Source organism: Perkinsus marinus (genome assembly GCF_000006405.1).
Source record: "Perkinsus marinus ATCC 50983 genomic scaffold scf_1104296953800, whole genome shotgun sequence".
In the NCBI taxonomy this organism is placed as follows: Eukaryota; Perkinsozoa; order Perkinsida; family Perkinsidae; genus Perkinsus; species Perkinsus marinus.
The window spans coordinates 89,809-109,787 of record NW_003208364.1 but is presented as its reverse complement, the minus strand read 5'-3'; the positions used below and the strand labels follow the sequence as shown (position 1 = coordinate 109,787).

The 19,979-nt window shown below is 49.1% G+C and overlaps 7 protein-coding genes across 7 annotated transcripts in view; 2 read left to right on the top strand and 5 right to left on the bottom strand.

Moving 5' to 3' along the window:
• Positions 1-198: 198 nt before the first annotated feature.
• Pmar_PMAR014878 (splice factor, putative) lies at positions 199-1,523 on the bottom strand. The gene is made up of 3 exons (XM_002776252.1): positions 1,122-1,523; positions 888-1,076; positions 199-833 (listed from the first exon to the last, which is right to left on the bottom strand). The coding sequence occupies exons 1-3, from the start codon at positions 1,406-1,408 to the stop codon at positions 233-235; spliced, it is 1,077 nt and encodes a 358-aa protein (XP_002776298.1). The 5' UTR covers positions 1,409-1,523; the 3' UTR covers positions 199-232.
• Positions 1,524-6,421: 4,898 nt separating this feature from the next.
• On the bottom strand, positions 6,422-7,691 carry Pmar_PMAR014877 (conserved hypothetical protein; the record flags this gene model as incomplete). Its single annotated transcript, XM_002776251.1, has 9 exons — positions 6,422-6,467; positions 6,518-6,621; positions 6,671-6,808; positions 6,849-6,963; positions 7,009-7,136; positions 7,182-7,289; positions 7,342-7,423; positions 7,471-7,561; positions 7,601-7,691. 9 exons carry the CDS (start codon positions 7,689-7,691, stop codon positions 6,422-6,424), a joined length of 903 nt encoding a protein of 300 aa, XP_002776297.1.
• A 1,253-nt stretch (positions 7,692-8,944) lies between these two features.
• On the bottom strand, positions 8,945-9,118 carry Pmar_PMAR014876 (hypothetical protein; the record flags this gene model as incomplete). Its single annotated transcript, XM_002776250.1, has 1 exon — positions 8,945-9,118. A coding segment is annotated over one exon (174 nt), but the record flags the coding sequence as incomplete, so codon positions are not given.
• Positions 9,119-10,912: 1,794 nt separating this feature from the next.
• Pmar_PMAR014875 (conserved hypothetical protein) lies at positions 10,913-12,435 on the bottom strand. The gene is made up of 4 exons (XM_002776249.1): positions 12,203-12,435; positions 12,024-12,150; positions 11,848-11,971; positions 10,913-11,795 (listed from the first exon to the last, which is right to left on the bottom strand). The coding sequence occupies exons 1-4, from the start codon at positions 12,413-12,415 to the stop codon at positions 11,261-11,263; spliced, it is 999 nt and encodes a 332-aa protein (XP_002776295.1). The 5' UTR covers positions 12,416-12,435; the 3' UTR covers positions 10,913-11,260.
• Positions 12,436-12,777: 342 nt separating this feature from the next.
• Pmar_PMAR014874 (ATP-dependent RNA helicase DBP9, putative) lies at positions 12,778-15,420 on the bottom strand. Its single transcript, XM_002776248.1, has 11 exons — positions 15,290-15,420; positions 15,066-15,183; positions 14,873-14,999; positions 14,139-14,824; positions 13,990-14,084; positions 13,880-13,935; positions 13,648-13,764; positions 13,471-13,602; positions 13,204-13,363; positions 13,051-13,161; positions 12,778-12,996 (listed from the first exon to the last, which is right to left on the bottom strand). Exons 1-11 carry the CDS (start codon positions 15,414-15,416, stop codon positions 12,830-12,832), a joined length of 1,896 nt encoding a protein of 631 aa, XP_002776294.1. The 5' UTR covers positions 15,417-15,420; the 3' UTR covers positions 12,778-12,829.
• Positions 15,421-15,726: 306 nt separating this feature from the next.
• On the top strand, positions 15,727-17,070 carry Pmar_PMAR014873 (hypothetical protein; the record flags this gene model as incomplete). Its single annotated transcript, XM_002776247.1, has 1 exon — positions 15,727-17,070. One exon carries the CDS (start codon positions 15,727-15,729, stop codon positions 17,068-17,070), a length of 1,344 nt encoding a protein of 447 aa, XP_002776293.1.
• A 146-nt stretch (positions 17,071-17,216) lies between these two features.
• Pmar_PMAR014872 (conserved hypothetical protein) overlaps positions 17,217-19,979 on the top strand; it is a gene marked incomplete at both ends in the record, with an annotated part of 3,204 nt that continues 441 nt past the window's right edge. Inside the window, one exon of the mRNA XM_002776246.1 lies at positions 17,217-19,922. Coding sequence (XP_002776292.1) covers positions 17,217-19,922 — 2,706 coding nt within the window. The remainder of the gene's footprint in view (positions 19,923-19,979) is intronic.

Below are 19,979 nucleotides of genomic sequence, written 5' to 3'. Positions count from 1 at the left end.
GTTTGACGGCGAGGAACGGGTCGGTAGGTGCAAAATGACGAGATAGAAGCTGTAGCCCAACCACCGAGACTGTAGAGGATACATGTGCCCAATGCCCCACTGAGGAAACTGATATAACCCTTGTAGTTAAGGAGAGTCCCAACACAAAACGTTGGTGTCAGCAGGAGACAGGAGATGATGATATAGTAGGGATCACTCGTAGTGCTGTAGTACTAGCACAGCAGTAGAGCAACTAATCTGCCTTACGATCTACACTTGCTGTGGGCTTGTCACTCTCCTCTCTGCGAGTACTCTTCCGACGGCTCTCACTCCTATCACGTGAAGCACTCCTCTTCCGGTCATTGTCATCCCTACGACTCGAACTCCTACGTGTACTGTGATCTCGTCGACGTTGAGACTCACCCCGCGAGGGGCTCTTAGCGTCAGAACTTGGCACCCGCTCGCCGCTGCGGTCGCGCTTCTTCACATCTTTCTCAGGGCTCTCACTTCCACGTTTTTCCTCAACACGGTCATTGGAGCGCTCGGTACTGCGGCTTCCAGAGCGACTATCCCGAGGCCCGCTACGGCTCCGGGAACCACGAGACTCCGACCGGTCGGCTTCTCTCGATTTGGATTTTCCCTCACGAAGCTCGCTGCGGTCCCTCGAACGACTTGTACGCTCCTTCTCACTGGGGCTCCTTGAGCGACACTCAGAACCTTCCTCTCGACGAGATGTTCTCGATCTTGATTCGTGACGGGACCGCTCTCTGTCTTCAACCTTGGACGTGGACGAGCGATCGCGATGCTTCCGGGGAGACTCCGAGTGAGTACGACGCCCATCACGACTGTCCGATCTGAAAAGGAACGCCAGGACCTTGTCGGAGATCCCGATACACTCCGTGACTTACCGGCTGACAGAGGAACCCGAGCGAGATCTAGATGATCGCGACCCAGACCGCGAATAGGATCGGGAACGGGAACGGTAGCTTCTTCCCCGACGAGAACGACCACGTGAATAGCTACGACTCCTTGAGCGACCGTAATGTCTACGGCTGTAACCACGCGAGGGGGAGCGGTAGTACCTCCGTACTCTGTCCCTAGCAGCCAATTGTCCGCTACCACCAAGTTGTTGGCGAGCTCACCTGGGACCAGCCTTAGCCCATTGCAAGTTCAATGTATTGCCATCAACGCGAGCAGAAGCCATACCGCGGTAGGCATCCTCTGCGTCCCGCTCGTCGTCGTACTCCACGAAGCAAATGTTCTTTCCCGAAGGGATGTAGCATCTTATGACGCGACCATATCGTCCAAACTCCTCCGTGATATCACGCTCGGTAGTACGCGAGGATATGTTCCCCACGTAAAGAGTGTTGCGGCTATACATAGGAAGGGTAGTGGGACCGAACGCTCTGCAAACAAGAACGGGAGGCATCAACACAGTTTCACGTAGGCCTGAAGGGAACTACAACCGACTGGCAAAAAAGTGGAGAAACCGACGACGCCCCGTCGAAGCTACCCGTTCGAACTAACAGTCAGAGATACGTGGATGCCCGGAGGAACGAATACGACCCGGGAGGGGGAAGGGAAGGGGAGGAGGAGGACTATAAGACAGCAATGAGGGGCTACGTTGGATGGACGTAAGCCTGGGCTATTGGTCTTACAATGATAGTAGCTATCAAGGTCGGTGCCTCAGGTAGGTCCTCCCTTTGTATTGATAGGAGTAGAGCACCGGCTGGCTGCCATCTCGATCTACGTGTCTTTACCCATGCCCTTCAGCACGGACTCCTACACTCCTCCGAGGAAGGGAAAGATGACCAACTCTAATAAACCATAGGTCCCCGTTGAGGAAACTCAAGATAGCAAGATGGCTCAAGATGCCACTGTCCTCAACGACCACCACCACGACGAAGACGGTCGTAGATGATGAAGACAGCGACGTTTCGAACGTCCCAGAGAGGCAAGGTGGTATGTATAGTGGACGATAACGTGTATCACATGCAGAGAGCTTATAAGGATCGGGTCTATTGGACTTGCAAGGCGCGGACGAAAGGCTGCAAGGCCCGACTTGTTACGTTGGGCGATCGAGTTATGAAGCAAAACCATGAGCATTCTTGTGGTTTGAGTACTCGTGGGGTTTCGCGATCCAATTTGGCGGCTCCTATACCGTACAATACGCCTAATCAAAATCAACCTACTACGACCATTGACATACCAGCGCCGACCGAAGCTGCGGCGATGCGGTCTACTCTACTGGGCTTCGCTGACCACCAGGAGCGAATACTATGTGATAAAGCCATTCTGGAAGCATACGCCCTTCCTAATGAGTCTCGAGTTACCGTTGATCTAGATGCTGTCATTCGAGAATCTGCACAAGTTCCTGAGGCCCCAATTGACGACTTGAAGTTCAACTCCTCTACTTTGTATTATTGCTGAGTGCTTCCCTGAAAGCTGCTCGACTTGCGTTGAAGACGCCGTGACTTGAAATCAGCATCTACCTCCTCTATTTCTGCTACTTACTAGACGATCACGTTAAGAGCTCCCGTCCTTACCAGTTGTTGTGTTGTGACGGCTACTTCAAGCCTTACTAATAAGCACCTTACGACAATAAGCTGGTAGACTTGATTGCCTGGGCAGCAGAAGTCGATGAGAAGGTAGTTTGAGTATCACCAGCAGGATATGGTAGTTATCGATTGGGACGATGATGGTATTGCCTCTACTGTGGACTCGTCTCTTTAGACCCAATGGTGTGGGAGGAATCCCACCCAGCGAGGGGACTGTTCACGCCAAGGTCGTGCTCTGAGCTGGTGGAAACCTGGAGGTCCCCAGAAACGGTGGGGTTACCAGGGAGCTTCGCACCGATTGAGTTGGATGGGAGCTCACCGTTGTGGTACGGTTCAAGTCATGTCCATATCTCAGCTGAGAAAGAGAGCCTGCTTGTCGTTAGTGATGGTGATTATTTTTACAATCCACAAATACATCGCTTTCTGTCAATTTGGTATGTTGGGGTTGAATCTGGGGTTGCGCATTTTCCGAATTCGGAATTGGGCGTGGGTGTGTTATTCGAACAGTTAACATTTTAAATGCTCTCGGATGATTCGGTGATTACCTCCCGTCCCTCTACTACATGTATCCTCCTCTCTGGCCTCTCAGTGGTTCTCTATAACCTACGAACGCTGAAATTCGACCTAGACCAACCACTTGAGCTCTGGCCGCTCGCCCTGGTCTGCCTTAGTCCGATGATTGCCGCGCAGGAGTGTCAAAGAGCAATTCTGGTATCCTCCATTTCGTTCGCTGCTTGTTCGGGCATCTTTTTCTGGTCTATCGGTCTGGAACTGTACCTTGGTTTAGTAACAGGGCTCATCTGGGGTGCCCTATGGGACCTACTAGGGGTATCCGATGACTACGTATTGGACGATAAGTCCGCTATAGGCAAGCCCATCAGGAGGGCAGCATACTGGACTGGTATCGTATATATCACATCTTATTTTTTGGGGACTTTTTTTGCACTCAGCACGCCTTTCCATGACGCCCCTTTCCTGATACAGCCGATTTCCTGGTTCGGATTCTACTCGTTGGAATTCACCGTGTTCTTAGTTAACGCGGCTCTGGGTCAGCTTGTTTTCTCACAGCGTCGGAAGCCTCTGGTCGCACTTGTGCTGTGGTGCATGCTCGGATGGAGTCTGTTGTCAATTATTCAGTTTTACACCTTGCGGACCTCCACAGGGCCATCAGCCAGAGTGGCAACGATCACTCCTGGTGCAGAACTGGGTGGTGTTGCATGTGATGAAACTGCAGTAGAGCAGTACGAGAGGGACGCTACTTGCAATGGGACTTTAGAAAGACAGATGCAGCTTACCAAAGACGCTGTAATGGGTAAAGGTGCGAGATTTGTGGTATGGCCAGAAATGTGGCTCGGACCCTTCCAAAATCTCACAGAGGCTAAAGACTATATCCGTTCAGAAATAGGGCAATTAGCAGAGCAGTTGAATATTTTCATGTCCGTCGGAGCTCTCGTTGGTGAAAATGGTAATATCGCAATTCTGGTGGGACCTGGCGGCAAGATTTTGGGAATCTATGGCAAGCAAAACCCACTCGGTCTAGTCGGCGAGAAGAGCTCAATACGGTTTGGATATCCGACATATGAGATACCTCCAACTTTCATAGATTCGAATGGGCCCTGGACCGGGAAGGTTGGGATGCTGATATGCTACGATGTGGACTTTCCCCAGGCTGTTCGCTCTATGTTACTCCAGGGGGCTGGACTTATACTCAATCCGTCGCAAGATTGGTCAGCAGTTAGGGATCATCTATCTCAAGTCGTTTTCAGAGCGGTAGAGAGCCGGGTTGCTATTGTCAAGGCAGACATGGCCTGGGATTCAGCCATTGTAGACCGAACGGGACGCAAGGTTGCGCGCTTTCAAAGCCGCAACGAGCGAGAGAACGTCCTGGTGGGAAGGGTAGAACTGGGAGATGGGAGGCTCACTGGAGCTGCGATCACCAATGACCTCTTCCCTCTGATATGCGTGGGGTTCTCTCTCTTTGTGCTGATGTCTGCTAGCCGGAAACAATATTTTGCAAATACAACGAGAAGTGTATTAACTCCGAATGGAGATTACGGGGCTCTCATGTCGGCTTGAAAATCGTGACATGTTGTATGCAATATTGATATCACGGTTGAGATGCGTTCAGTTTGAGAGGGGAGGGCGAATCGCGAAAAGGAAGTGCCTGAACGAGATGACAACGTGGAGGACCCTGCCACTGGCCGGAAGAAGGCCTCTGCTGATGTACGATGGGCTGTGGAGTGCCCCGATGAAGTTATGGAGGCAGATACTTTCTAAGCAAAAAATAGTACCAGTACGACGGAAAACTATGGGAGGAATTCCCACTGGTGTGTAAGAAGTATTAAATTGCAGACAGAATTGAAGTCTCCAACGGACGTACTTCTTCAGCCTTCCAGAGTGTCAGAAACGGAGAGTGTGGCGTCATCACAAAACCCATTCACTGACCTTGGAAGTAGGCTTATAGCGTTGGCTCAGTGGGTACATGTTTGCATGCACCGATTGTAGATGCGGAAAAATATGATATGGTGATAGAGTGATCGATATTTAGTGACAGATCTGTATTCCCTTAGGTGGGTTCAAAAAAGGTGAAGTTTATCGGTCTCGATGATGATAAAAACACCGAGGAGGATGGGCAACTCGCGTCTTACCGTGTTAATGTACTCTCACTGGGAGGTTAATTTTCTCTGTAATGGGATCTCAATTGCTTTCTTCCGAGAATCAATCGGAGTTCATTCAGACGGTGAGGAGCTTCTCAGCGAGTGGGGCATCGACAGCAGTCCCGTCACCTGAAACTGATGAGAAAGAAGGCTCTATTAAAGCCTGAGGAATGCCTCTACCATAATGACCTCATTCGTGTTGTGTTGAGGAATTTGTGATAACGATAGATTCCAGCCTGTTATTACTCCCGTGGGACTCCGAGTTGAACATCTTCTGTGGTGACTGTGACATTGAAGGAACCTGAGAGCTTGGCATGTTTAGCCCGAAGTGCCGTAGTCAAAATTGCCCATTTTCATCAATACGTATTCTCGACTGAGAATGCAGCGCTCATTGTGTCTGCTGATGCGTCTGGTTTTGAATTTTCTTTTCCAGATTGTAAAACGTCGAAGCACGAGAAGGGAAAAGGACACCCGTGAGGGTATGTATCACTAGAGAGCAGCATCCTTCCCTATTAATCATTTTTCTCGGAAAGCCATCGGCAACAGAGCTCAAGGGCCGAGCCAAGACTTTTCTGGATAGGCCCCTGAGCCCAGGTACTTCTCGTTGAGGTGAGGCGGGAGCCGCCAAGATGAGCTCTACTACGGCCCAACCCCACGTAGTGGAGGTAGTACTAGTTCAAGTATGGGGAGAATCCCATCGTACTTTATCAGAGTTCCATATTGGAGTATCTCATTACCATTTGCACAGACTGATCAAGTCCATTCGTTGTCAAGCAGCGGCAATGCCGTTACCTCTAGATGCTTGCGTTGATAGTGCAATGGGTTTAATCCGAAATCATTCGAGACTCCCTCATGATTGGAAGTTATGGAGTGCAGATGGCCATACTTGCCACTTTATTGGTTATCCGATTATGACTAGATGATGTCAGTGATTGCATACACGAGGTTTAACAAGTCCTATGGCCTACGTCTTCGAGGTCGTATCGGTATGCATTTGTCCACGCTTCGTTCAAACCCTACATCTCAATTAGAGATCGTCGTTAATTTACTAATTTATTAATGTGATCATCTTCCGGGTCCATGATAACCTCCTAAGCCGGGCGAGTGAAGGTGTCTCGATATGGCGTACATGCATACTCAACGACATGCGCTGTAGGTCAACAAATGAAACGAAAAGTTGAATGATGTTGAAAGAGCGGAGCATACCAGGGATAATATTCGCTGCTGCTAGTTGGACTGGTCCACGGGCTGTACCTTCGTGTACAGATCGTACCTGAGTTCAACGGGAAGTTGACCACACTGATTCGGAGCCCTCCTAAGAACCTTTTCTGAGAGGCCGTAGGGATATTCCGCCGAACTCTGTCTACCATGGTCAAGTCTACATCCACAGTGAACCAGCCATGCTTCTCGTCCGTCTCGTCCACAACCTGTATGGAAGCATAAGACCAAGCACTGCACTAGCCGTCCTAGTATTACTTCACCCCAAGGATTGACTACCATCGAATGCCCCCAAGCTTGATAATCCTCAGGGTTCTCACTACGAGAGGGGGATGCCATGACAACGTAGCACTGTGAATCGAGAGCTCGTGCCCGTCCAAGGAGTCTCCAATGAGCCTATGAACAGCATACACCGACATTCTACTCGGAGACTTACTGGACCAGTCGTCATGTTGAACGCTCCTGGATAGATGAGCATCTTCAGATCGGGGGCTATGTTTCGAAGCAGAGCTGCGTATTCTGGGAATCTTACATCGTAGCAGATCCCTAGCCTACATCACGAGAGAAATATAATCTCCAGTGTTGACACATGTTACCCGAAAGGCCCCCATGGAGTGTCGAATACGCATGGACCAGAGTTCCCAGGACTTAGAGTTTCGGACTCGAAAAAACGAATACCAGGCTTATCACCATCCGCAGGAACATCTATATCGAAAAGATGAGCCTAACAGAGAAGTCGAGTAAAACACCAGCGTAATCACATTTCTACCTTGCGATAAGTTTTCACCAGCTCTCCCGAACTATTCACGACCAATGCCGTGTTATAGACCTTATCAGCATCATCCAGTTCAGGCACAGTGCCACCAACTATCCACACCTACAACGTAAGGTCAGACGATTGGGCCCGTCACTAGCCATCTCATTATTACATTTTTCTCTTTGGCAACCTCTTTGACCATGTCTAGCGTAGGACTCTGGTCGGGTAGGCGTTCGCCGTATTGTCGAAAGTATCTTGAAGAACGTATTTTTATGCAGAAGATATGCACATTGATTCATACTTCGGATGATAGGGACAAGTGAACATCTCTCCAATAACACATAGATCTGGCTTGGATATATCAATTGCTGCTAACAGAGTCTCTCGAGCGCCTAACATAAGATAGAGCACGACCGAAATACAAGGCATACCGCGGAGGGAACTAGCCTTTTCCGGAAAGACTTTTGTTTGTAAAACGGCCACACGAAGGGAAGATTTCATAATAGGGGAAATTGCTGACATATGAGTGTTGAACAAAATCAATGAAAAAAAACAAAGCGGGTTTTCTTTAGCTGATGACCCCCTCACAAAATACTATGAACATGACGACTCGCGTTGTGTTAAGTCTGGATTCCGGAAACTACTCGAGCAACGCAATCCCATCACGCTCAACGTGAAACAGACTCCCTATGAGACAGTTGGTGTATGTGGTATACTGGAAAAGCCGCGGTCTGAGGTGCCAAAGATTTCCCAATATATCCGTACCAGAGGGAATAATAGGAGGCAACGAAAACCAAACAACAGCACAATACTGCTGATGAGAAGTAGATGCCAACTACATCCAGCCGACCAGTTTGAACACGAAAGCAACCTCGCGCGTGTCACGGAAAAGCGAGTCTTGTGACCACTGGAGAGACATTCGTAAGCAGTCGGTCACAATCTTCCTAGCTCATGGTTTCTGTCACAGATAGTTGACGAGAGAAAGCAGCAATCCGCAATTGGACCAACCGCGCCTTCAGCTAGAGTTAAATTGTAGCACCATAGAGGCAGGAAAAAAAGAAGGACACATAGTAGATCAGTTCTCACAAAGCCCTCATCACCAACATGCCGTGCGAGTCAGTGTTCCAAAAATTCATCGAAACGTGCGAGTATGTCTCCAAGAGTTCCTAAGGAGCGTGCGCTGAGAGCACACGATACCACCCTTTCTTCAACTGTTGATGATAGAACCGAATTCTCGAGGTCGGTAATATTTCCTCTCCCACTACAGCACGCTAAAAAGTCTAAAAGTGGTCCGTCACCATTAACCTCGTCGATACTCTCCATGGGAGAATCTTCCTCGTCATCATCGACGTCGGGGCCGGCGGGAAAATAATCAATTAAGTTATCACAGTCCATGGCATTGAAATCCTCCAATGCTAAAGATGGATAGAAGCAGCACTCGGTGGCTTCAGTCGAAATAGATTCCGCGACGTCCCTCGTGGAGGGTTCAACTATAGTCTGATGAGATTGACAATACATACTTGGCCAGGGAGCAAGCTTCTGAAAAAGATATCTCCTTCGCTCGATTGAAACACGTGAGTTGTTCACCTTGCACAGCGGATAGTCGCATTCTCTACCCGCTCCGTGATTGACACATAAACCGGTACTGCGATGAGCAACCCGTCCACAGCCGCAAATGCGGCATCTCGCTCCTCCTCCATGAGCAAAGCAGAAACCGGTGCTTCCTGGCAACATGTAAACAGCAGTTGTGATGATACTCGAATAGCCGTTCGCACCTCTGGCACTCTTCGAACAACCAGTGAATTCGCAGCGACGTCCTCCACCATGAGTAACACACTTGTTACTGCGGCCTACTGCTGACCTAGGGCAACCTGGGAACTGGCACCGCCTGCCCCCACCGTGGCCGATACAGAGATTCGTTGCTCCTTGGGCAAAACGAGTACAACCACCTGTAGCGAACTCTAATCGGTACGTTGCTGTGAGTAGCATCACACAAGAAACCGAAAACAGGGCAGAGGTCAAATGCAAGACTGGAGTAGTCGTGAAATCACGACCCCCTTCCACACTATACAGCATTTCGGCTTCGCCGAGTATATGACAAAGTCTTTGATCAGTCACTTTTTGTATGGTTCACTTCTGTTACAGACTTCGAAAACTTGAGCATTCATCCGACAGCAAAGTATGCTACTCATTATAACCATGCCTGACTTTCTCACCTGGATGCTGGCACAGCTTCCCGTTGCGTTTTCTCTTCGATCCCTTGGGAGGCCGCACTACACCCTCACGTGGGGAACTCTGAAATGGTAAACTGATGTTAGTTATCAAAACGAATATACCTCCGTAGTGCTACTGCCCGAGGTGGAGCATGATCTTCTGCTGGCCATACGGAATATAAAAAACTACTCGACACCGCATATTGGATACACTGAACACAGCACACGGCGAGACTACGGGACAAAACGATAGTACCGAAGCAGTAGGAGAGCATCGTGAACCAACAGCCCATGAAGTACAGGCCTGTGGTCTGTATGAGGGCATACGCCCTTGGCCATTTACCACAGAAAGTCATCTGTACCATCACAAAGACAACTTCTGCTGATGCCTCCTCGATTCGAACTAAGAGGATAAGGGGCTTGATTAACTACTTCTACCAGTGGGGCGATAGGCCTGGCCATTTGTGGCGCATGTTGTTTTAGACCACTGATAGCATACAATAAGTCTAGGGATCGCATAGTATAGGAGTGGCGAGACAGCAGCTCGCCACATAGTAAGATGATTAGTTTTTAGAGGACTTCGAACCAGCAGTCCCAAAATGAGATACAACAACAACAGTGCAGTTTCCAAGCAAGTCCGACTATACCCAGCAGTGGAGGTACGCATATAGGAGGTTGACATAGCACCACTTCACACGGCCGAGTAGGTCTGCTCATATGACCACGTTTCCATCGACACAGCATAACGAGAGGTGGTAAGAGGAGAGACAATAATCCTAATAAGTGATGAAGGACGGCTTCCCGAAAAACATCACAACCGCCTGGTCACCAAGGTGGGGATAACGGACCATGCTGAATACTACACAGCTGGTTGATCTCTATTACGATGCCAACATTGTGAGATGTAGCATTTAGATACAACAATTGTAGGGGAAACATAAGGGGTGACAAGCCAAGGCATCGCTTATCGTTGCATACACCATCACCATCCTCCACAAGGGATAGCATAACAACAATATCAATGCACTGTTACAAAGAAAATAGTAGGTTCACAGAAGAATAGACAAACGAGTGGTAACAATATACGGATGACAAGATGATCAATGTTTCGCCCTACGGAAAAGGCCCCAAACCCAGCTCTCATGCTGGCCTGCTTCCCACACAGCTGCGCTCACAAATCCATGAAGTATCAGGGAAGAAGTCTAGGTATACAATGGGTGCCAAAACGACGCAGCTGAGATGAGATATGCGGAGACCAAAGAGCTACAAGGCCACCAAGCTACACGGCCATACCATAATACTTCTACTTTTGTACAAAAAAGCATAAGTCCAGACACAAACTTTCTACCATAGACTACTACTATTTCAACTACCCAAATGTCAACAAAAACTTCCTACAGTCTACAGACAAAACTGAGAGCACAGGAGAGCTCATGTGACGTGATCCGAGGTTGAAACGCACAGCCGATAAGGGATACTCAGTAGACTGCCGCGTTTGAGGGTAAGTCGAATGATATACAGCAAGTATACACCAATGGAAAACTAATCGTTAGTAAACCTGGGAAGAAGAATAGTAGACTACTACACCATAGTAGAAAGGGATAACCAGATGAGATGAAGTTGCACACTATAGCCTGACGACCAGGACGACACCTAAGCATCATAGTCAAAACCCGTAAGTAACCGGTCGCCGTAGCAGCCATGTGTGCAGCAAACAACAGCAGTAGTCAGCAATGAAAGCAATTGCTGTGTTCGCTCTTGTAGGGACAAAGCATCGACAAACTTATGAGAATCACGACTATCGAAACCATGTTGGAGTCTCGAATGTGAACACGCCAACTCGGACGTGAATCTGCGAGACTCCCTAGGGACAAATATCTACATAGAGATCAAAAAGCTGTTACTATCACCACTCGTGATAGCAGCACAGCAACCAGCCAAACATCTCTGGCATAACACATCACCAACATTCGAGACGGTATTCTGGCAACCAATACACTGAGGGAGCTCTCCAGGCGGGGCCGGTGAGGGAAGTGCGGCAACCGTCGGTGCACCTCGAACCATCTCAAAGGGTGACCTTGGAAAGTTCCTCTCAAGTTCAGCCTGCTCTTCCTCAGGATCCGAATCAATGATATCGTGAGTCAAGGCAGAGGGCAACAAGTTAGCCGGCGAGGTCCCAAACTCGTCCGTCTCGCACAGTTCCTCTTCAACAGGGTCGGAAGCTTTACTCCAGTTGAAAGTGGCGGCGTGCTCAAAGCCATACGGAGATGACGCCAAGGTGTTAGAGCTGTGACTTTCCGTCATGCGGTTGTCAAACTGCGATACCTCGGAACGTGGACTACTCTCTGCAATGGACGAGACGGTTGAGTCCGACTTGGGCGGCGATCTCAACTCAGCCTCTCCATGAGCAAAGCTGAGAACAACAACGCCGTTGAGACACCGCTATAGAAAGCCATAGTGCTTACCGGCATTTAGATCCATGACTACAGTGACCACTCAACCACCATATGCACATGACAGTTTTCTCGGTAGCCCTCAGTTCAGCAGCCGAATGAGCGTAGGTGCATGCAGCTCCTTTATTGCACTTACCTGAAATCAGATACCTCAGTAGCTCCGACACTGCCGCTGATTTGACAACTACCTTGCCTATACAGTCTGCACAAACTAGTCTTCTTAAGATTCGGTTGTTGTTGCAACTCCGAGGTCGAGTGAGCAAAGAAACACTTGGAACCATAATGACAACGTCCTTCCAGATAGAGACTACATACCTACACAGAAGAGCTCAATTTTCATATTCCCAAGTTCTTCCATAGATATTACCTTAGTCTTCAACAGGTGTTTGCTTAGGTCGACGGGACGCAACTTTTTATTGTCGCTTCCCCCTACACGACCCCTTCCCTTATTGCTGCCATGTGCCCGAGATGGTCTGCTTGACGGCTCCGTAGCTGATCTCCTCATCAGTGTAGCAGAAGGCGAGTTAAGATCAGAGCCCAGCTTACAGGGCGACTCTCCCAGAACAGACGATGACGACATTATTTAATAATCACACTACTGTTAATGATCGTTGGCAACGATGCAATTCTGGCGATTTCCAGCCATGATAGCACACAGTTTTCACACCACATAGTGCTACAGGAAGGGACATACGACACAACGACTGAGCTCGAGTGAATTGAACTACATAACTTAATCACCTTCGCAAAAATTCTCCATCCTCTCAACGTATCTATCAGATATCCCTTCCCGTTGGAATCAGCTTAAAAAGATCGACTGGTCCCTGATATAGCTAACGCAACCTGCACGCCACAAAACATCGCTCCGCTCACAAAAAAAGCGCACGCCCGAATTAACTAACTAGACCCGCCCTCATCAACCGAAGAGGTAACGATGAAACAAGTAACTGACGTGGTTTGAGTAGCGAAGCATATAAGCGTATATTGGTCTTATTCAACTCCTCCCTCCTAGTTGGAACTTCTTCCGACGCTTCTTCATAGCCAAGGAATTGACCTTAGGTTGACCAGCACGATCACTGTGACCACCAACATGCTTGCGATGACGGATCTTCCACAGCTTCCGACCAGAAATAGGCGCCAACGATTCAACGTTCACACCAACTGAGATACATAACGCACGTATACCACAACGGGTCGAACTAGAAGCGAACCCACCATTAGAAGGCTCCTTCCGTAGCATCCGATCTCGCATGCTTCCAGTTAACAGACGCTTCCTGGTCGACTCAAAGGTCTTCAACGGATCGGATGATAACTTTCGCTTCATACCTATTGAAAAGATCTCACCTCCAGTTCCCCCTCAGACCTCACCTTTCCCCTTCTTCCCATCTGTGCTATTCCCCTTGCCCAGAGCCGCCAACTTGACTGGATTGGACGCATCACCATCCTCATCTAAAGAGTTGAGAAAACTCTGCGGTACAAGGTACTCAGGGAGATCCTTCAAACTCTTCTTGATAGTCGACCCAGCAACCTGCACGCAGACACAATCACCAAATGAACACATTCATAACTCTGCATTAAGAAATCGATTCCACTAAAATGATACCGATAGTGACGCCTTCCCAGACCTCCTCATACCTTCGCATTGTTTTGTCTCAAACTCTTCCGAAGCGCCTTGGCATCCTCAGTATTCTCCTGCAGCTGTTGCTTCATCTTATCCGAGTGCAGTACCTCTCTCATCAGCTCTGATTGCCGCAGGCTAGCAACCGCCTGAAACCACCCAGTAACAACCCCATCCTATGCTGGCGTCACGACCTTCTTCGTGATCGAATGCGACACGTCCTCGACGCGGTACTTCAAGCTGTTCAGTTCCGAAATGTCCAACGGTAGTGCCTCAATCTCAACTCCAGCTTCCTCGATCTCGGCTAGGACCTAGATCAACATATACAGCAATCAGGAGAAACAATGGAGAATAAGAGCTCATAACGAACGTCTACTATATTCAACTATATTTCTCATTTCCCCACAAATGAAAACGCTATAGTACTTCCTGCCATTGCTCCACATCATCAACCAGAGTGAGAGCAGTACCATTAGCACCACCTGATACAGCACGCTAACTCGACACAGAAACATATACTATTTACGGTAGCTCACCTCTAGCCGTTCTACCAACGCGATGAACATACTCTCGAGCGGTGTCGGGCATATCAGCATTGAGAACAGCCTTCACGTCAACGAAGTCAAGCCCTCTGCAAAGCAGCACAGTTCCTTCCCCCAACTGTCAGTTCCCTCACAACCCTCACCTGTGTATAGCTTGCTCCTCGGCGCCCGATCCCGAAACGGCCTGGTTTGTTGCAATGAGAACGTCAATCGCGTTCATGTTGAAGGACTCGATGATTTGGTTTCGACTCAAGAAGGGCAACTCGTAGTTCAGCACGGCAACACTTCCCATTGAGAACTTATCCAACAGCAGCTTGTAGCGATAAGCACTGTCGATATCCTTGGCGAATATGAGCGTCTTGCCCACCAGAAGCTTCAATTTTAACAGCCCATAAACAACAAGGTACTTCTCGTCGGGTCTAAGGGGAAGGTAGAACTGCTTCAAATGGCCCTCGCCAGCAGCAGCGCCGCTCTCAGCCTCCTCTAACTTGACTATAACCGGCTTGTGCAAGCAAAGGCCCTTTAGGGTCTCCACATCATCGTTTAGGGTGGCACTTAGTAACATACATTGGTAACGATCGAGGTATCCCAACACGCCTTTGATGTCTTCTTCGTACCCATAGGACAGCATAAGGTCAGCTTCGTCGATCACAAGATGTTTGATCGTTGGACCAAGTTCCTTCCGAGACTTCAACACAGAGAGGCAAGCAGCAGGAGTGCACACCAAAATGCTGGGCAGGGCCTTCCGGTAAGGATGCGTCGTAGTGTGCATATCACATGAGATAACGTCGAAGGCGTAGTGCAAGAGCGAGTTCACCACTTGATTCACCTGCAAGGACACTCCTTAAAGTCGGCACTATTGCGATGAGAGCTCTACCTGCACGCAGAGTTCCTTAGTAGGTACCAATACGAAGGCCGTCAGTGGGTGCCTGGACCCACTCTTGGGCGCTGTAGCGAGAAGCTGCTGTAGTAAAGGTACCACGTAGGCTATAGTTTTACCGCACCTAGATCACGATTGGCGCCCAATCACAACCGAAATAGAGATGCCGACGAGGACCCAGAAGTACTACCCTGTTCTAGCCTTGACTAAGACGTCTTTACTCTCCAGCACGGGAGGGATGGCTCTCGACTGCACGAGCGCCGGCCTCTCGAACTGTAGCTTATTCAAAGCCTTCGATATGCGACGATCTGCCCAACAAAAGCCGATACCACACCTTCCGAAATCCCTAGTCATGCGAATGGCAAGGGGGCATCACATTAGAATATTTAGACGGGCCTGCGAACCCCGTATTACCTATACCATGCTTCTCGCAGAAGTCACTCCAGTTTATAGAGTAGTCTAAGACCGCATAAGAGAGCTCTCCTTGCGGCTGCTCCTCTACCTGCGGTGGTTCAGAACCGCCTTCGGTTTCCATTGACATGAAGGAGGAGTCTTCGAGAGTGCTGATGGGAAAGGCTTGAAAGAACGAGGCGCACGCGATGGAAAAAGGCGGAGCGAAGCAAGTTTTTTGTGTCACTTTGAAAAGCTCTTCGTGGCTTGATCCATTGCGACTGTCACGGAGTCTTTACTAATATTAGACGAACTGTTCTCGAAAAAAATCTTTCCGTACTTGTGCGAATTGAACTACAAGGCGAATTTTGCAGAAAGACTAGAGTCTAGTTCGAGAATCCGATCGAGGATTGATGATGCCACTAAGCATTCGAGTATTTCTTCGAATAGTTTACGTAGGAATGAATCTCTCCACGACTCTGGACAGAGCATCGTTATGGCGCATAGATACGCTTCAAAGGGTGATGCCCTTTATCGAGAGGGATATCCCTTTGGTCCCTGAAGCTGTGCAACACATTGCATCAGAATTACGGTCTACCTGTGAGCGCAGGGCTGTTATATTGTATAGAGCCCTGAGTTGGCTCCTACCCCCCTTCTTATTCGTCCTATACTGGTTCGCCAACTGCGATAAGAGTGTGTTCGTCCTTATATTCGTTCGCCCTATTGTCGATGGGTGGCTTGCACCATACATAGGCACCAAGCCTAAGAGACCGGGTGACTCTGCTTTAACTGCACAAGAACTTGTAATCTTTGGCATTGGCCTACATGTTATCCAGCTTATATATCTATACCATACTGTGTCGATTTTGAGTAGCCCATACGGCTTTTGTAGTAATATTTTCCTCTTCCTCGTCACAGGATTCACTAGCTACTCTTATTGGGTCACCATCGTACTATGTATCCTCAAGAATGCCATAATCTCGATCATATCAATTACTCAGTTGCCTGTTCTCGACACCATCCATCAGGAATACATATCGGCGTATTGGTGTAGCTGTGCTATCGTATTAGCAGTGCTCACTCCGGTCCATCTGGAGACTATCGCAAGGATTGTGGCGGAACGCGAGGCCGACAGTTACAAGTCCCACATGCACGATTTGCTACGGGCGAGCTTTGATGCTACTATTTGGGTTGACAACGACTTGCGTGTTGTTGGTGATTCTGACCCTAGATTGGACTACGTTTTCCTCACACCCATGTGCGGTAAATCCCTGCTGGACTTTGTGGAGGACGAGACTGAGCGTGCACGGTTCGAGGCCTATGCGGCTAAGTCGATGGCGTCGAGATCGACAACACTGTTCCATGCGACTTTCCGTACGGCAGCTGAGGAGGGGTGTCGGAATTTCGATGCGGACGTGTATATGACTTCCAAGTACTCGTTGTGGCTACAAGCTGGCCAACAGCATTTGATTGGTCTTCGCCTCCGGGATAATCGATCAGAACCAGGGTCGCCGAAGCAAGCTAGTGCCGCCCATTTCCTCGATGGCTTATCGGTGCAATGGGAGTGTTCGGAGTGTCGCTGTGTTAACTTCGACAAGGCTGATACGTGCATATTGTGTGAACGATCGCGAGATCAGTTGTTGGGCCTCGTAGACAGATGTAGCTCTACAGTGGGTCGGAGTCGGCATCCTGCTAGTTCTACTAGGAGCTTCATTTTTGACACTATCTATGAAGATGAGGAAAGTGAGGAGTGTGGTGGTGAAGGTGCTTTGGTTAATGGTCCGGAGGAGTTGAAGGGAACTTGACTAGGGCAACAATAATGTCAATTTCCTCAAGTATAGTTCTCTGTACAGTTACGTAATATTCGGGCAATTTGAAGCGTTCCTATGTCGAGTTGAGTGGTTGAGTATAATAATTTTTTCCATTGCAGTTTTATTCGATCGTTCTATAGATGCCTGAGATGGGCTCATGTAAAGAGCCGAAGTATCAGGCGTGGCTAAAGCGGTTAATTCCGAAGTGTTTACGCCACAATCAGAAGGATGAAGTGCCGCGGGATGCCCAGCTTATATGTGCGGTTAATGTACCTAAACTGTGCAGTAAATGTGTCCAAGGCTGGTCCAACTCTATTATGACCAGCAAATATACTTTTCTTACGTTTCTGCCGAAGAACTTGTGGTACCAGTTCCACGTCTTCTCCAACGTCTACTTCCTGTGCATGGCAATGTTGCAGCTAGTCCCGGCAATCTCTGATTCTAATGGTAAGCCGACTATGCTCACACCTCTAGCATTGGTGTTGGGTGTAACGGCTTTGAAGGATGCTATTGAAGACTATCGGAGGCATAGGTCCGATGCTGTTGAGAATTCGAGAATGACGGTAAGGTTGAATGCTGCTACTGGAGAGTTGGAGAAAGTGCCGTGGTCAAGTTTGGTCGTTGGTGATGTGATCAGGCTTCGGAAGGGTGATGGAGCTCCTGCTGATATAGTCTTGCTATCAAGCTCTGATGGTACTGGCACTGTGTATGTCGAAACCAAGGACCTCGATGGTGAGACTAACCTCAAGGCTAAGGTCTGTCTTGAGGAAACGCAGTTGTTGGATGTTCGGAAGATGAATGCCGCGTCATCGGACCGTGTTGACGATCATCTCTGTGTTCGTATCACCTACGAACAGCCGACTGCGTCGCTCTATTCTTTCACTGGGTCGATCGTCCTCAACAATGCGGCTCCTCTGGCACTTTCGGCAGACCAACTGGTTCTTCGTGGGTCGAGTATTAGGACGACGAAGTATGCCTGGGGGGTTGTAGTATACACCGGTCACAACACCAGGTTGATGGTGAACTCTGCGGCCTCCGCCTCAGGAAGGTATAAAATGTCGAAGCTGATGAAGATGTATAATACACATATTTTGCAGCTGTTCGCACTGCAAATGTTCTTCTGTGTGATATCAGCGGTCTCCTATGCTCTATGGAGTAATCTCTGGCAGGATAACTGGTATTTGGAACGCCCAGAAGAAACTATTGGGTCGAAGATTCGTGAAGTGATTGAAGTCTTTGGTCGGCTCGTACTTCAATTCACTCTCTTCGTCCCCATATCTCTGCTGACCACTCTGGAGATCGTTAAGATCGTACAGGGTTATATCATTTCTCGAGATAGACAGATGGTTTATGGCGATGTGAAGGCGTCAACCAACTCCGCTGGAACGGCTGACGATCTGGGATGCGTCACCCATGTGTTTTCGGATAAGACCGGCACGCTTACTGAGAACTGCATGCTCATCAACACGATCGGTATCATGGGTGACTTGAATCGTCAGTTTGGCCCGAACCCCTATCCTTTGCGACCTTCTGATACACACGTGAGCCACAGCTTCCCCTCAAGGGGCATCAAGGCTGTGTCGGCTGGTAAAGATGAGCCTAATCTGAGGCGGTCTCTACTCGTTCTGGGGCTCTGTCATTCTGTACTTCGGCAGCAACGGGACGAGTCTGAATCGGAGGCTGACACACGTCAGAGCTCTGTGGTGGCGGGTAAGCTTGATACTGTGTCCTTGACTGAAACTACTGGTGGCTCTTCCTCGAGCTGCTGCGGAGGGGCGATAGATGATCCCAAGCCTGGTGATGATAGCGAGGATCTCTATGATGCATCGTCTCCGGATGAGATGGCGCTGGTGGCGGCAGCACGCGAACTCGGCTTCGAGTTTTGGGGGAGACCAAGTGCCCATAAAGTTGTCATGAAGTTTACGGACGATTGGGCTAAGAACCTCATTGGTCGTGACGGTGGTGCTACTGTTGACACTGACTTTATTACCTATGATGTTCTGGAGGTCCTCGAGTTCGACAATGTACGCAAGCGCATGAGTGTCATGGTCCGCAGTCCTACTACTGGCAAGGTCATGCTTCTCGTGAAGGGAGCTGATTCTACTATGTTGGAGGTTGCTACTCCTGAGACTGATTCTAATGGTTTAACTGCTTATCTTTTGGGCCTTGCTACTCAGGGTCTTCGGACTCTGGTTTTGGGCATTCGTGACTTGACTGATTTCCCCCTTGATAGTTGGCGCGAACGCTACGGTAAGGCGCGTGCAACGGGAGATGCGGATGCTCTCGAGGAACTGATCGCCGACGCTGAGATGGGCATCACTATTGTTGGTGCTACTGGTATTGAAGATAAACTACAGGATCATGTTCCTGAGACTATTTCTGATATCCGTGCTGCTGGTGTGAACATGTGGATCCTCACTGGTGACAAGGTGGAGACAGCCATCAACATTGGACGGTCAAGCAATCTGATAGCGCACGATGGGGAGAACTTTGTGATCCAGGACCCCGACATGGACGAGAAGGACATTCTGGAGAAGCTTCAGGACATCTCTGATAGGGGAGCACCCCCTCGAACGGTGTCATTGACTATTTTGGGCGATTGTCTCACGACGATCCTCAAGGATGATGATCTCCGTGAGCAGTTCTTCTCGGTTGGTTTGACCAAGTGTGGCACAGTTATTGCTTGTCGGGTTTCCCCGGCCCAGAAGGCGGATGTGGTGGCGTGGGCCCAGAAGTACCACAAGAGTGGTACGATGCTTGCTATTGGTGATGGTGCCAACGATGTGGGAATGATCGTCACTGCCGACGTTGGTGTCGGAGTTTCCGGTCGAGAGGGAGCTCAAGCGGTTAGAGCCGCAGATTTTGCAATACCGAGATTCTGTCACTTGCAAAGGCTTCTTTTT

What these genes read in the sequence shown, in the direction of transcription:
- Pmar_PMAR014878 (XM_002776252.1), bottom strand. Translation starts at nt 1,408, where the DNA reads ATGCCTCCCGTTCTTGTTTGCAGAGCGTTCGGTCCCACTACCCTTCCT. An exon ending in TGGGCTAAGGCTGGTCCCAG is followed by an intron (nt 1,077 to 1,121) that starts GTGAGCTCGCCA and finishes ATTGGCTGCTAG; the next exon opens with GGACAGAGTACGGAGGTACT. An exon ending in TCGGGTTCCTCTGTCAGCCG is followed by an intron (nt 834 to 887) that starts GTAAGTCACGGA and finishes GTTCCTTTTCAG; the next exon opens with ATCGGACAGTCGTGATGGGC.
- Pmar_PMAR014875 (XM_002776249.1), bottom strand. Translation starts at nt 12,415, where the DNA reads ATGTCGTCATCGTCTGTTCTGGGAGAGTCGCCCTGTAAGCTGGGCTCT. An exon ending in AACACCTGTTGAAGACTAAG is followed by an intron (nt 12,151 to 12,202) that starts GTAATATCTATG and finishes TCTTCTGTGTAG; the next exon opens with GTATGTAGTCTCTATCTGGA. An exon ending in AGTCATGGATCTAAATGCCG is followed by an intron (nt 11,796 to 11,847) that starts GTAAGCACTATG and finishes TGTTGTTCTCAG; the next exon opens with CTTTGCTCATGGAGAGGCTG.
- Pmar_PMAR014874 (XM_002776248.1), bottom strand. Translation starts at nt 15,416, where the DNA reads ATGTCAATGGAAACCGAAGGCGGTTCTGAACCACCGCAGGTAGAGGAG. An exon ending in CGTTGGTAGAACGGCTAGAG is followed by an intron (nt 13,936 to 13,989) that starts GTGAGCTACCGT and finishes GTGCTGTATCAG; the next exon opens with GTGGTGCTAATGGTACTGCT. An exon ending in ATGTGGAGCAATGGCAGGAA is followed by an intron (nt 13,765 to 13,879) that starts GTACTATAGCGT and finishes ATGTTGATCTAG; the next exon opens with GTCCTAGCCGAGATCGAGGA.